Source organism: Pan troglodytes, chromosome 4 (genome assembly GCF_028858775.2).
Source record: "Pan troglodytes isolate AG18354 chromosome 4, NHGRI_mPanTro3-v2.0_pri, whole genome shotgun sequence".
In the NCBI taxonomy this organism is placed as follows: Eukaryota; Metazoa; Chordata; class Mammalia; order Primates; family Hominidae; genus Pan; species Pan troglodytes.
The window spans coordinates 36,307,288-36,323,863 of NC_072402.2; the positions used below are offsets into that span (position 1 = coordinate 36,307,288).

A 16,576-nucleotide genomic window follows, 5' to 3' on the forward strand; every position below is an offset into this window, starting at 1 on the left:
AAATAGGAAGGAAACTGCTTTTTGCAGTTTTTTGCTCAAAGGTAATTTTTTAAATTTCAAATTATTTGGCATTTTTGGTAATGTTAAGGACTATTGCCATAAAATACCAAGCTCCTCAAGGGCAGTGACCCTGTGTTGTCTCTCTTGCTAGTCCCTAGGCCTAGAAAAATGTGTGGCACACAGTGTGTACAGTTGTCTTCAATATGTGCAGAGGACTGGTTTCAGGATGTCAGCAGATACCAAAATATGAAGATGCTCAAGTCTCTGATATAAAATGGCATAGCCGGCATACATCCTCTCCTATACTTTAAATCATCTCTAGATTACTTATAATGCCTGATACAGTATAAATGCTATGTAAATAGTTGTACTATATTGTCTTTATTTGTATTATTTTTATTGCTGTTATTTTTATTTATTTTTTATTTTATTTTATTTTTGAGACAGGGTCTCACTCTGTCACCTAGAGTGGAGTGCAGTGGCGGGATCTCAGCAAACTGTAGCCTTGACCTCCCGGGCTCAACTGATCCTCCCACCTCAGCCCCCCAAGTAACTTAAACTACAGGTGTGCGCCACCATGCCCAGCTAATTTTTGTATTTTTAGTAGAGACAAGGTCTCCCCATGTTGCCCAGGCTGGTCTCAAACTTCTGGGCTCAAGCAATCCTCCCACCTCGGTCTCTCAAAGTGCTGAGATTATAGGTGTGAGCCACCACACCCAGCCCCCTCTTATTGTTTTGTGTGTGTGTGTGTGTGTGTGTGTGTGTGTGTGTGTTTTTCCTGGATATATTTGATCTGTGGTTGGTTGATTCTAAGCATGCAGAACTCAAGGATAAGGAGGGTGGGCTGTACTCAATGAATGTCTGTCAAGCCTACCTTAACTAAATTCTTGGAGAAATATTCTTAGTTTGCTTTCAGACCATTCTGCTTAAAGATCAATGATCAAATATTAATCATCTTTAAAATTGAGAAAATGTTAAAGCAAATTAAATGTGTATATATATATTATTAATTATGTGTGTTCAACATCTATTTACCTTTACAGCACTTATAGCTGTGTCAAGCGTTGAAACTTCATGGTCTTTGTGGGTGCCAAACACCTTGTCAGTGGCAGAAATTGGACATTTGCAGGTGTAACAGTATGTGTCAATCTGGGACTTTTTCAGCTCTTTTTGTGCCTTTTCAGTTACTACCTCAGATGATAATTGGTCTTCTTCTTTCCTCTCGCTGCCCAACTCTTTTTGTTCAGCAGATGTACTTTGTTCTGCCTCACTCGCAAATTCATTTTCACTGATGTGCTCAAAGGATTCCTTTCCTTGAGATAAGACATCTTCAGGTGTGGATTCTGAAGACAGTTCTTCTGATAATATGTCTTGAGGAAGCACTTCATTATGCAGGGATTCTGTAAATTCATACTCATCCTGAACAGGGCTATTACGGAGCCTCTCTTCACTTGGCTCAGGTGGGACCAGGATTTTAGGTTCTTCTAGTGATGTTTCTTGAACATGAGTTGCACCAGATGCAAATTCTTCCTCCGGGAAGGACACTTGTACTGGGACATTCAGGTTGACCTCTGGACTTGCATTTCCGACTTCATTACCCTGACTGCCTGCTTCATCTGCACGCTCCAGAACATGATGGTTGTCTTCAAATGGAACCGCATAACTTATTTTCTGGGTAGCCACTCTGACGTCCTCTGTGATGGGAGCTTTCTTCTGCATCGCTACGTTACCAATGGTCTCCACATGGTCTACTGATTCTCCTTCCCCATAAACACCTTTCTGTTCTTCCAGACTCTTCTCCCTGCAAATAGTTCCAAACTTTCCCCAAATTTCCCCTTCTGCAGCTATCGGTTGGTATGAATCATCCTTACCAACTCGTTTTTCTTCCAGACCTTGGCCCTGGTCCTTTTGAGTTAGAGATGTGTCATGGAGAATGTCATCTTTGAGTATGTACTTCTCGAAATATATTCCTGTTCCATCATCAGTGTCAGAATTTCTGCTGGGAAATGATGCCTCAGAATTCACACTGTCACCTTCAGAAGCTGTCTCCTCTTCCTTCTTTTTCTCTCCAACTGCTTCTTCATACAGATCCTTATATAAAAATGCAAGTGCAGGTGGCTCCTCCAGAAATTCTGGATCAATGACTTTAATAGTGGTAGGAAATATCTGGGTTCGTGATAGAACTCCTTCCTCTGCTTCAAATAAAGGCATCCCCGGTGACTTTGAGTCCACATATCTCTTTGTGTCCTTTGAAACATTCCTGTCAGCTGAGTTTTGGCTTTGGGTCTCTGGATGAGATAATATGTCGTGGCCCTTTTCTGGTCCATAAAAACTTTCATCTAATTTCACCAAGTCATATTCATGTTCTAGTGCACTTTCCACTGAACTTACTGGGAAAGAGATAGTTTCTTCTGTAACTTCCTTTGAGAGTTTCTCTTCAACATTTAATTTCTGTGGAGCTTTCTGTTTTTCTGGGTCTGGGGAGATGTTATAATCAATCAAAGTATATTTTTCAAAATAATCCTCTTCACTGGGAATTGTGGGCTGAATAAATGATAAATCAGTTTCTGAATCTGTGGATATCTCTTCTTTTGTCTTACGAGTTTCCTTTTGTTTATTTTCTTTCAATGGGGTAACTTTTTCATCTTCTAACCTGCTCTTTAATGTTTTATGACAAGCAACTGTTTCACTATCATCAGGGAGTGGTATGGTTTTAAATGAGGCTTTCTCTTCCAAATATTCTAATTTATCTTGCATTTGTTCACTTTCTTCCTGATCGATTGAAGAAATAAAGGCCGGAGCATGAATATTCAATATCTCACAGCCTTCAGAAATGATACTAAAGGCAGTCTTCTGATCTTCTGAAAGTCCAGCTGGCTTACTAGTCACTGTAAAGTCTTCACCTTTTGCATACGTGTCTTCAGGTTCCTTGGGCATTTCTTTATTAGAAACCATTTTATCAGCATTGCTTGCTGATGTATTAGATATAAATTGAGCATAGTTGCTTTTTGCTGAAGACAGTGGTTCCTTTACACGGGTATCTTCCGCAGCCTCCAAGTGGTGCTTTGAAACAAGAACAGATTGTTTAGGCACATCGGATGTGTCGTCTTTAGATGTCTGAAGAGTATGAACTGTATGCCTTTCTGGAGTCAATTCTGATCGTGGCATTTCTTTTTTCTTCACTGCGTTAATTTCTGGAGAAGCTCCTGAAGCAAGAGTTTGTGGTTTTACAGGTGACAGCAAATATGGCGGTGTTTCTGAGCTCTTAGTTTCATCAAAAGGACGAGCTAAAGTCCTTTCGGATTCTTTAGATGGAAATCCTTCTTTCATACTTTCTTTTGTGATATCTACTGAACCACCTTTCCATAGCTCTGACTCTTTGAACTGTTCTTTTTCTTCACTGTGATCTGGCATATCTCTGCTTGACTTTTCTAACACTAGATTTCCTTCCTGAGACAAAGAGTGGTTCTCTATTTCATCATGACAAGAAAGAACCACTGGCAGGAAAGTCTTAGTTTTCTCCACCAAAACTTTACTTTCTTCTAAAGGATGTGGTTGGGTTCCTACTGCCTTTTCTTGAAATCCTTGTTTCACAATTTCTTTTGTGATATCTACTGAACCGCCTTTCGATAGCTCTGACTCTCTGAACTGTTCTTTTTCTTCACTGTGATCTGGCATATCTCTGCTTGACTTTTCTAATACTAGATTTCCTTCCTGAGATAAAGAGTGGTTCTCTATTTCATCACGACAAGAAAGAGTCACCGGCAGGAAAGTCTTGGTTTTCTCCACCAAAACTTTACTTTCTTCTAAAGGATGTGGTTGGGTTCCTACTGCCTTTGCTTCTCTGATTTCTGGGTGAGCCTCTGCGAGCATGGCTTCTGATTTTTCAGTAACTGATGTAGCTTTAACTAATGAAAATGATTGAGTTTCACCCAAAGAATGACCTAAAGAGATATCTGATTCTCTACTCATAGACTCGGCTACATTCACAGAATAAGGCTGATGTTCCTGCTGCTTCTTTCCTTCTGAAAGCACATATACCTGATTTTCTTTTTCTTCACCTTTCTCCTTTTCAGAACCAACAATGATTTTGGGTCTTTCACTGTAGTCTTCATTTTGATAGAAGTGCTGTGGCATAGCATCGGCTTTTGATTCTTTCAGTTCAGTAGATCTAGATCCATGTGTAATTTGTGTCTTTCCTATTTCATTACTATCTCTAAGCTCTAATGGGGCCACAGAGTTTTGTTTTTCTGCCAGCACCTTCTTTTCTGCCAAGGTATATGATCTGTTTTCCAAATTATCTTTCTTCTCAGTTGGACTAACAGACCTGAGTTTTGTTTCCTCTTCGGAAATTTTCAAGGAAGTAGGATTTTGCATTTCTTTCTTGAGTCTGTCTTCACTGAAATCAATTAAACTGCCTTTTGATTCTTCTACTGGCAAAATAATTGACTCTGGTTTCTCTGATTCCTTTGTGATATTTTTACTTGCAAAGTTGGAGGAAGCTGATTTTGGCTGTTGTGGCACCTTATCTACTACATCAAATGAAAGGAGTGATTTTTGGTTTTGATCACTTCTTGGCTCTTTCTTAAAAATAGAAATATTCCATTTAGATGGAGGAGCGATTGCTGGCTTCTGGACTCTTTTACTATCAGTAACATGAGGAGGAACAATAGTTTTGGCTTCTTCCATAACCAATTTCTCACCGATTAGTGAATAAGATTGAATTTCAAGGTTCTCACCATCAGCAGAAGTAACTACTGAGTTTATGTTCATTTCCTCTGAATCGCCTGAGATTTCTTTTTTTCCATAATCTTCCCTAGACACCTCAGAAATGAATTTTGGCTGTTGTAAATCTTCTACATTTGATAAAATCATGGATTTTTCTTTAACGTTTTGACCGTCACCAGATTTTACTAAAGTACCTCTGGGTTCATCAGCAGTTTTAAGTTTTACCTCTGATAATGAATGATCAGCTGGTTTCTCAGCTACATTAAAATTGGTGGGAATTGTACCTTCAGGATCTATCACAGTCACTGCTTTTTCTACGGATGGACTTGGCTGTGTTTCTAAGTCTTCTTGTTCAGCAACTTTGTTATCTGGAGTGCTCGATCCAAAAAACAAGCTGGACATCCACGATTTGAAAGATGAAATTCCTTTCTTTCCCTTTTCCTCAGGAAGGTCCGGCTTAGCCACCTTTGGTTGTGTAGGTGGCTTTTGTGTCACCTCAGGTGACTCTGGGGATTGAGGCTCTCTTGCATGGATTGAGGAGATGGGTTTTCTTTGTGTGGGTATTTTTACTTCAGGTGCTGGTTTCTTTCCCTCATCAGCATCATCAATAACCTTTGACTGAACCATTTTTGATTCTTCCAATGGCTTCTCTTCAGGAAAAGGAGGTGTGCTCCTGTGTGCTTCTTTTTCATTGCCCAATGCAGGTTCCACACCTTCTGCCGAGAAATAGGCTGTTTTGACAGAAGAGGAGATTGTTTCTGACTTCACCTGTTCCACTGATAGGCCAGACACTGGTTTCTGGAAGAATCTTTCAGGAGGTAGCTTAATTTTTTCCTGGCTATCTTCTTTGGAAGGCCAGGAAAGCTCTGTGTTTGCTTTCTCCAATAGCAAACTTTCACTCTCCATCAAAGAATGAATCTCCTTCCCCTCTGCTATGTTTCTCTCTACATTTCCAGCTAGGACTAAAGACTTTGGTTCTTCAGCCAGCTTTACTTCTTCAGAAGAGTAACTTTTACTTGATAAGGTGTCTACATTACCACTGGAAGTATCAAGAGCAGATACTGCTTCTTGTGATGACAAATGAGATTCTTCAGCAGAATGCGGCAGGACCTGCTTTCTCACTTCACATGTATGGTCCTTACTGGACACAGCAGCCTTGAGCTGCCCTGGCCTCAGCTCATTGCTGCCAGAGGAATCCAGCTGCACAGATCCTGCTATTCTCTGTTCGTGTTGACTAGCCACATTTTCTGGCTTTCCCAACATCCAGTTTTCATCCTTTGGAGAAATAAAGAATTCTTCCATTTTTGTTTCTTTGACATCCACAGGCTTGGTTGTCATAAATGATTTTGATTGTTCCAAAGGCAAATTCTCTCTCATAAGTGAAAACTGCTTAATACCCAGATCTTGTTTATCTTCAAAAGAGGTGCTTACATCAGGTAATTTAACAGTTTGATCTGAATGAAGTGCTTTTTCTGTCTTTTTTTGTTCCACAAGGAGGTCAGAAGGAGCAATCTTTGATGGTTCTGTTATACTCTGGAGTACCTGGGATGAATTTGAGTGGCCTGTTTCTTCACTTAGCTTATCTAAAATATCTCCCATGACTTGTGCCTTCAAATTTCCAGTTGGTGGTAATGGGCCTATTTCTTGATTTCCTCCCTTTTTAAAGTCGGCTGGATGGCTAACCTCCTCTGATAATCCTTTTAAAGAAAAAGTAAATGGCTGAAATTCTTCTGGGTTGCCTCCTTCAGCTACAGAGGCAGGTGGTTCTTTCGACTCTAGGCTGACGATCTTGGGAGAGAAAGGTTTAATTTCTTCATTCTGAGATTCCTCCCTAAGCAATGATGAAAGCTCTGAAATTGCAGGCATCGTAGAAGATGCATAAAGCTCTCTATTTTCTTCCTTTCCTTCTCTGCTCCTAAGCTCAGCTGGGCCTTTTTCTAAAACAGAATCCTCTGTTTCAGTTATGGGAGACTTTGCTTGTTTTGTACCTATGGATCCACTTTGTCTACCTAAATCACTAGAAAATTCTGACCCAGCATTTGGTAATTCCAACGGTTGGTGTGGCTTGTCTTTCTTCTCAGGTTCCAAAAACAGCTCTGCCAAAGCAACATCTTGTTTTTCTGATGGGAAGTCTCCCTGAGCTGTAGAAGATACCTCCACTGCCAGTTTGTTCTTATCATCACTGAGGAGCAGTAATGTTGGGGCTAAACCTGATGCTAAATTTTCCAACTCAGGAGATGAACTTGCTGTTTCCTCATCTTTGCCTTTTGGGATTATATGTTTGGATGCAGGTGACACATTTTGTGATGAAGGAAGTTCAGTTTTTTTCTTCTTTATCTCACCCCATAGGCTGAGTGAAAGCTCATGTTCAGGCTCTAACACCTCTGAGGTAGACATCAAGCTCTTCTTCTGTGATGAAACCAAACGTTCAGAGTCACAGACTGTAGAAAATAAAAGATCTTGTTTGTCTTCTACCCTTGCTTCCTCAGATTTATCTGAATGCTGAGAAGATGATGTTTTGATTACTGGCAACCCAGCTTTAACTTCTTTGGCTTCTACTTCTGACAAAACAGAATGCTCTGCTATAGAGGAGACACTTGGAAGTGAATCAAATTTAATTTCCTTCTCTGCTTCTGACCAAGCTAAATGTTTGGATGAAGTTTCAATGGGAGAAGCACCTTTAATTGCCACCTTGTCTTCTTCTGCAAGAACTGAATGTTCATCTGCAGATGTTACCAGTGGTGGCAAACCACTTCCTAATTCACCCTTTCCTACTTTTATTAAGACTGGACGATCTACAGGAGTGACAAGAGATGAATCTGTTGGGATTTCTTCTTTTACTGCTCTGGTTAAGTTTGAATCAAGCTTAGTTACAGATGCTGTAGTTGTTGAGGAACTGGGTTCAATTTCTTTTTTAATTTCTTCTGACAAAGCTGAAAATGCTAGTGCAGGTGGACCATGTTCAACTTGCTTTTCCACTCCTGAGGAAGCTGAATGAAGCACTATAGGTGTAGTTGTTATTTTGGAATCATGTTTCATCTCCATTTTCACTGCTGATAAAACCTCAGGTCCAGATAAAGATGTTTCCTTTAGAGGTGAATATGGTTTTATTACTTCAGGCTCATTCTTGGACAACTTTCTCTGTTCTAGTTCAGAAGTCACATTTAGAACTAATTTGGGCTTGACACCCTTCTTTGGCTCATCTACCACGTCAGGCAAAACTGAATATTTCATCTCAGACTCTGGAACATTTGGAGGCTGAGGCTCCATTTTTTGATCCTGTGATACATGTGCTGTAGCTTCTTGAGAATCAGGCACAATTTCTTCCTTTCTGACTTTTGACAAAGCCATCTGTTCATCTGCAGCTTTTAGAGTGAGTGCTGCTGTGGGTTCCTGTTCTTTCTTGATTGCAGGGACTGAATCAGGTAAAACTGAATGTGGAGATGCAGGTTTGGTTTCTTCCTTTACTATAAATGATTGTGCAGGTAAAGCAGCAGGTATTGCAGCTACTGATGAACTTGCCTCCCTTTCTCCCTTCTCCACTTCACTGGTTAAATGTGAAGGAATCAAGTCTTCAGACTCAGGCTCTAAATATGCTTGAGTTTTCTGCTTCTGTGCCAAAATGAGATATTCAGATACAGATGTTGAGGTTGTTGGAATCTCTGGCTTAATTTCTGCTTTCTCTGATTTATCTGTTGAAGGCGGCAGACTTAAGTCTTCAAGCGGAGACATCAAAGGGAAAGTTTCAGCTTTTTGCTTCTGTGATGAACTGAACTGCTCAGATACAGGTGTAGCAGCTGTGGATCCAATGTCTTCCTCATCCGCTTCTGAAAAGCAGGAATAACCTGAAGCAGACACTGCAGTTAATAGTGAATCAGGCTCAAGTTCATTTTTCTCTGTTTCTGAGATTCTAAAGGGAGGGATTGAAACTTGTGATGCTGAGTCTGGAGAGAACAGTTCCGCTTCTTCAGTGTCTTCATCTGACAAAATAGTGTGCTCAGATGGTGATGTTAAACATATTGGAGAATCGCACTCAAATTCTCTTTTCTCTGCTTCCTGGGTTGCATACGGTGGAAATGAGAATTCTGACACAAATGCAGAATCTGGAGAAAAAGGTCCAATGTCTTCTTGATCGTCTTCTGATAAATTCATGGGTGAGGATGCACCTTTTAGATTTAGAGATCTATGGACAATTTCTTCCTCCTGTGCCTCCGGTGTTGCATATGGTGGTACTGAAAATTCAGAAGCAGATGTAGAAGAGGGTGTGTATCGTTCCAACTCAACTGCCTCTTCGTCTGATAGAACAACATATTCAGATGGGGTGGCTGAAAGTGGTGGGGCCTGGCATTCAGAAGTCATCTCGGTTGTGTGTGGTGGGAAAGAGTGATCAGATGCAACAACCAAATCTGGGGAAGATGGTCCAATGTCCTCCTTGCCGTCTACTGACAGAACTGTGTGCTCGGAAATACCTTTTGGTTTGAATTGGGATGCCTCATTGATTATTTTCTTTTGAGATTCCTGTGTTGCATTGAGTGGGGCTGCATATTTGGAGATCAACTTTGAATCCGGTGTGAAACATTCACTTCCTAGGTCCTCTCCTTCTGATGGGACCACGTGTTCTGATGTGGCAGTAGAAGGCAGTGGTGACTGGCATTCAGAAGTCTTTTCGCTTGTGGATGGTGAGAGAGAGGGCTCAGAAGCAGGGGCCACAGCTGGAGTAAACGATCCAGTGTCTTCCTTCTCTTCTGATGGAATCATGTACTCAGAAACACCTTTCGATATTAACGGAGACTTATGGTCAATTGTTTGCTTCAGTGACTGTTTTGTTGCCTGTGATGGAACTGAATATTCAGAAGCAGATGTGGAGTCTGGTGTGTAACACCCACTTTCTGAGGCCTCGTCTCCTGATAGGACCATGTGTTCTGGTGTAACTGTTGAAAACAGTGGAGACTGGTTCTCTGAAGTCTTCTCAGTTGTGGATGGTGAGAGAGAGCGCTCAGATGCAGGGGCTGCAGCTGGGGAATAAGCCTCAAATTCCTCATTCTCTTCTTCTGACAAAACTGCATGTTCAGCTATAGCTTCTACATTGGATGGGGGAACTGGCTCACCTTCTTGCTCCTGTAGTTCATGGTTCAAATCCTGTGGTACTGAATACTCTGATACAAAAGCAGAATCAGTAGAAACAGATGCAATTTCCTCTCTTTCTTCCTCAGACAAAGCAACATGTTCAGGAGATGATGCTGCCAATAATGGTAGAATAAGCTCTTCTTCTTTGTGCTCCACTTCACGGGACATATGTGGTGGGAAGGGCATCTCGGAAACCAATGGGCTTTCTGGGTAATCAAGTTCTATGATCTCTTCTTCTACTAAATTAGAATCTTCAGGTTCAGGGGTAATAGCTATGGGTAGGGAAGTTTCTATTTCTTCTTTCTCTGGTTCTTCTAACATTAGAGGTTCGGAAAGAGAAATGGATGGCTCAAGCATGTTTTCCTCCTTCTCTCCTTTGACACTGGGATGGGTAGGGGTCAGTTTTGCGGAGACTGGTTCTGCCCTTTCTATTGAAGTCAGGTCTGGCTGTTCTTGGTCTGGGTCCAAACCATCCTGGGTAAATGCTGCCAGACCTGGTGACACTGCCTCCAGAGAAATGGAATGGTGAGCAGAATACACATCTTCCTTCTTTACCTCATTAGCAAATGATGGTGAGACTGAAGAGTCATTCTCTGAAGCTGCAGTTCCTGGTGAAGCAAGCTCACATTCTTCCTTTGTTGTTCTCAGGAACATAGTTGCAGGTGTGTCGGGTGTCACAGATGGAGGTTCCACTTCATGTGGTTTTGCTTCATCTTCTGGCTGTTGTGGCACTGACTGTGAATGCCTGAGCTGTATTCCTTGTTCTGCTCTGTCACTACTTGAATAAGAGGGAACTGTGTGCTCCAATGCAGATGTGGCATTTAGGGGAGAATCAGCATAAATTTTCTTTTGATCTTCATGACTGAACATTAAGGTTAGGGACTCTGATCCTTTGGAGAGTGCGCCTCTCCAGGGTGGAAAAACCTCTTTTACTTTATCCTCTATGCTTTGGGCTACTAATTTGCGTGTTTTGGACACTGTATTAGAACCACTATTGTCCAAATCTGGCTCTAGACTAATGGATGCATCTTTCCCTTTCCTATAATGTATTTCTTTAATTACATAACCCTTTGGCAATGTTCCATAAAATTGTAGAGGAATTAATTCTTCTTTAACCGAATTAAACATCTTAATTTTATATTGTACTGTTCCTATGTAGACTGGTCTTAACACTAATGGCTTGTGTTCTTTGTATATTGCCCCAGTAATTGGAGGTGTATTTGAAGTGGTCTTCTTTTTTCTTGCTTTATCATAAATGCCAGTATATGACTTCTCTTTCTCCGTGGTTAGTACCTGGCTTGCTGAAGTTAAAGGACTGCCTTTTTTGTTTGTTGGAACATCTTGGGATTCAAAAGAATTTCTTTTTCTGTTGCCTTTCCGGCGTAATGATGGTGAACCATGCTTTGACTTATGAGTCCTTTTCCGAACCTTTTTCACTTCATCCACAATAAAGGAAACATTTCCAGGAGGAGAATTCACAGTTGACCCTTCCCGACTACACACACCAGAAGTCTGACTTTCTTCTGAAGCCCAAGGAGTAGAAGATCTACTTGAATTGGTTTCCCAGGTTATCCCACTATCTTCCCTTTGGACTGTCACCATGGAAAAGGAGGGGTCAGATATGATACACTCCTGCTTGATCTTTCCCTCTTCATCCTGGTCTGATAACCTACAGCAAATAACAATATTAATTATATATTATCATAATAAAATAATATTAATTAATTAATAGAATAAGTAAATACATTTTTACCAGGTAAAGGATTAATGTGAAATTAAAATACATCAATATTGCCTTCCATGTCAAAAAGAGGGATGTATATCAAATAAAGTTTAAAAACCAAAGTCAGGATACCCAATACAATGACACATCCCAGGCTGGAATGACTCACTATTCCACAAACTCAAAAAAGCTAAAGTTAAATTTACCACCTTCTCTCATCAGGATTGCCTTCCTGATCTCGTCGGGACTCAGCAGTCACTCAAGCCCACTCTAGTCACCAGCATCTTCATAATAACTCTTGTATCTGTGCTCTCTCCGTTACCACGATTGCCACCTCACCCAGCTTTTCACCACTTCCCTCCTAGTCACTGCCATTAACTTCCTAACTGGTCAGCTGGTATCACAGGTACCTCATTTCCCCCCACTCTTAACCCACTGTGCCCCATCCTCCCAGACTGGCTTTACTAAACAGCTCAGTATGCCACCCCCTGCTTTAAAATCTCAGCAAATTCTTCATATCCACAGGAAAAAAAAAAAAAGATGTTCAAAATCCTTAGCTCTCTAATCCCTATCTGACATTCTTTCCAAGTGTGTACCTGCACCCTACCCCTACAGGTAAATTCCTGTTTTAACAATAATTCACTGTTTGGCAAATAGATCTTGGGAACTCTGAGTCATGATAAAGAGAAAACAGGTCATTGAATAGAGAGAGGTCACAAAAAATGTCAACCTACTGTGCTTCACTTTCCTCATCTATAAAACAGGGATAATAATAGAACCTATCTCGTGAGCTTGTTGTGAAGATTAAATTAGTTAACTCACGCGAAATGCTTAGGGAATATTCCTGGCATGTAGTTAGTGCTCACTCAATAAATGTTATCTGTAGTCAGGCCTTCCTGATGACACATGATGAAAGGCGCCTGGGCATGATCACTTGCAGCTGCTACAGGATACAGACGTGTGGAAAGGCTGTGTCCGTGGACTGGTCTCTCATCCCTTCCGAGATGGCTGGCTTTGGCCGCTCCTTCATTTGCTATTGGGCCCCCATCTTAGACTCTGTAGCGCTCTTCTCTGAAATTGTCTTCTACCTCTTCCTCACTTGTACTTACGCTGTTCCTCCATTTAGAATGCAGAGCCCCGACAATACTCCACTTCTGCAACTCTAAATTCTACCTACTCCTCAAGGCTGGGTTTAAATTCCTCTGCGGTTATCATTCCTGACCAATGCAGCAGCCACGTTTGCCATCACTTCATAAACATATTTCCTCCTAGGAATATGCAAGATGAAGCCCAGCTACTGACTGGCTTACATCTGTCTACAACAATAAAAACAAAAAACCTTCTGTTAAAAACACGAAACATAAGTGTTAAATTAAGGCAATTGAAAAAAAATCTACAGTTAGATTTATGTCCCTTCGTAAACTCTTTTTATCATCAGTCTCTGCATATATCAGAGGTCCTTAACTCTGAGACATTATAAAAACCACCTGTGGAAACTTTTTTAAAAATACTAATACTGCCCCATACCCTTCTCCACAGAGATTCTGATTTAATTGTACGAGGGTCTGGTCTTCACATTGCTATGTTTTTAGATTTTAAAAGCTGCCAGGCGACTACAATATGTATTCAGAATCACTGGCCTGGCCAGGCACAGTGGCTCACGCCTGTAATCCCAGCACTTTGGGAGGCCGAGGCGGGTGGATCATCTGAGGTCAGGAGTTTGAGACCAGCCTGGCCAACACTGTAAAAATACGAAAAATACAAAAATACAAAAATTAGCTGGGTGTGGTGGTGGGTGCCTGTAATCTCAGCTACTCGGGAGGCTGAGGCAGGAGAATCGCTTGAACCCAGGAGGCGGAGGTTGCAGTGAGCTGAGATCACGCCACTGCACTCCAGCCTGGGTGACAACAGTGAAACTCCGTCTCAAAAAAAAAAAAAAAAAAAAATCACTGGCCTAAACAATCCTAGCTCTGACACTTAAATAGCACATATCTTTCTTTCTCACTGCAAACCCTTCCTGGTTTGTTAGGTTGGGTGGGGACCAGGACCATAAGTCCTTGCAGGTGCACTCAACTTCCCTTATTAAGCTTCAGAGTTTCCCCAGCAGTCTACTGCAAAGGGGTTATGGCTGTCCTGAGATCCTGGTCTCCTTAGTTCTCAGCACAGCCATGGGGAGCCTGAGGCAGCCAGACCCCTTGGGCCACTAGCCTGCAATAGCAAGCAGCCAGATCCATTCACCCTAGTGTGCTATAAATTATATCATTTTCTATACATGCCATGAGTGAAGGGTCGGGAAGAAGTAGTCTCTCCACTTCCCCACAACTCTGCTCTCACTCATTTGCTTGGGTATTAAACTGCTGAACTTAATTAGGAATTAATACTGTATCTTGGTCCTGAACAGAATCTTATTTTAAACTGTTTTTTCAGGCTCTTTTACATACCTAATTAAAGCTATTCCACAAAACTTTCAACTCATCCTACATCTTCTCTCTTCCATGTCACTTAGAAATAGGATGAAATTAAAAATTAAGGTTATGACATGCATCTGGGAAGTCAGCATTTTGAATGCCCATGAAAGTAGAAGCATTATAAAATTCAATTATAAGTTCAATTTAGAGTTAACTATTGATTGTAGATTCTATGTGCCCAACCAGAGAAGTTTTCATTACCAGCTAGAATGAGTTCATGAGTGCTGAGGAGAGAACACACATGGTGGTCACAAGACAGGAGAGCCCTACTGATTCACTCACTCAATCGTTGCTTACTCATTTTCATTCATTCATGTATTTCTTTACTTAATAAACTTAATAAACTTTCATTGAGTTCAAATACTAGGAGTACAAATATAAAGCACTTAGAACCTTCTTCTAAGAAATTCAAAATCTAATATGGAGAGACAACCAAACATTCTTTTTTAATTTCCAGTTTTTTAAATTTATTATTTTATTTTATGAGACAGAGTCTTGCTCTGTCGCCCAGGCTGGAGTGCAGGGGTGCAGTCTTGGCTCACTGCAACCTCTGCCTCCTGGGTTTAAGTGATTCCCCTGCCTCAGCCTCGGAAGTAGCTGGGATTACAGGTGCGTGTCATAACGCCCGGCTAATTTTTTGTATTTTCAGTAGAGACGAGATTTCACCATGTTGGTGAGGCTGGCCTCGAACTTCTGGCCTCAAGTGATCTGCCCACCTTGGCCTTCCAAAGTGCTGGGACTACAGGCATGAGCCACCGCACTCTGCTTCCATTTTTATTTTAGATTCAGGGGGAACATGTGCACATTTGTTACATGGGTATACTGTTTGATGCTGAGTTTGGGGCTTCTATTAATCCCATCACCCAAATAGTGAACATAGTACCCAGTGTGTTTTTTAGCTCTTACCCCTCCCTCCTCCCCACTTTTGTAGTCCCCAGTGTCTATTGTGCCCATCTTTATGTCCATGTGTACCCAAAATTTAGCTCCCACTTATAAGTGAGAACATGTGATATTTAGTTTTCTGTTTCTGCATTCATTTGCTTAGGACGATGGCCTCCAGCTGCATTCATGTTGCTGCAAAGGACATGATTTAATTCTTATTTATGGCTGCATAGTATTCCATGGTGTATATGTACCATATTTTCTTTATCCAATCCACCGTTGATGGGCACCTAGGTTGATTCCGTGTCTTTGCTATTGTGAAGTGCTGCGATGAACATAAGTGTACACGCCTTTTTGGTAGAATGATTTGTTTTCCTTTGGGTCTATACCCAGCAATGGAATTGCTGAGTTGAATGTTAAGAACATTTTAATACAGTGTGATAAGTACTATTACAGAAGATAGGCAAGATACAATTAGAACATACAGAAGGGAAAACTTCAGAGGGAAAATACTTGAGTTGGTTTGTAGAAGAAGAAATAGGAGTTTGCTAAGTGAATGAAGATAGGAGATGGTGTAAGGATGGGGAGGTCATTCCAAGAAAAGGTCATAGGATATAAAAAATGTAGCATGAATAAACAGTCTGGCTCACTGAGAGATCCAAAGTTGAATGACAGAGCCAACAGGAACTAGAGAATGACTATACAGTATTAGCATGTGTAAAGCCATGGCAGTATTACACTCAGTCTAAAGAAACAATGTATTAACAGAAGAGAAATGGTCACCATACCATTCAGTGTTCCCATCTATGTACATAGCAGCTTTTCATAGTTAAAAGATATTGGCTATGAAAATCATCTCATCCATTCCCCTCTGACTGCATTCTCACAAAGCAACCTTCTGATTATCAGTTAACATCCCACATAGATTTATCTATAGGAGTGTAGTGAGACAAATAATGTCTTGGGAAGCTCACTTCCTCCACACTTTCAGCGTTGGGCAAGAAGGTTCAGCTGATCTGAGTTAGATCAAGCAAACAGACTGATACCAGAGATGTCAAAGGCTCCCCTTTCATTTGGAGGATAACCCTCATCTGATGAAGGAAGTTTCCTTCTATTCCTATTTGCTAAGGCAGTTTTTTAAAATGATGAACGTTAAGTTTTATTAAACAATTTTTTGGGTGGGGGATGGAGTTTCGCTCTTCTTGCCCAGGCTGGAGTTTATGGTGCGATCTCGGCTCACTGCAACCTCCGCCTCCCGGGTTCAAGCAATTCTCCTGCCTCAGCCTCCCAAGTAGCTGGGATTACAGGCGGGCACCACCACGCCTGGCTAATTTTGTATTTTTTTTTTTTAGCAGAGATGGGGTTTCACCATGTTGGTCAGGCTGGTCTCAAACTCCTGACCTCAGGTGGTCCACCCACCTCGGCCTCCCAAAGTGCTGGGATTACAGGCCTGGGGTACCACACCCGGCCGATTAAAAAATATTTTATGAAACTATGGAAATGATCATATTTTCTTTTCTATCCTGTTAATGTGATAAATTACAGTGATTGATATCCAAAAAACAAACCAATCTTGAACTCCTGAACTGAACTCAACATGGCTGTGATACATTATACTTTTATATAATGCAAGATTTTCTTGTTTGCT

At 41.1% G+C, this 16,576-nt stretch overlaps 1 protein-coding gene across 2 annotated transcripts in view; it reads right to left on the reverse strand.

Annotated features, from left to right (window-relative positions):
* The window catches only part of CMYA5 (cardiomyopathy associated 5), a 104,140-nt gene that overhangs the window by 53,857 nt on the left and 33,707 nt on the right, over positions 1-16,576 (reverse strand). For both annotated transcript variants that reach the window (XR_010157201.1, XM_001137947.7), the window contains exon 2: positions 1,036-11,524. Coding sequence is in view for 1 of the 2 variants with exons in the window: in XM_001137947.7 (XP_001137947.6) it covers positions 1,036-11,524 (10,489 nt within the window). In the remaining variant the exon portion in view is untranslated. The remainder of the gene's footprint in view (positions 1-1,035; positions 11,525-16,576) is intronic.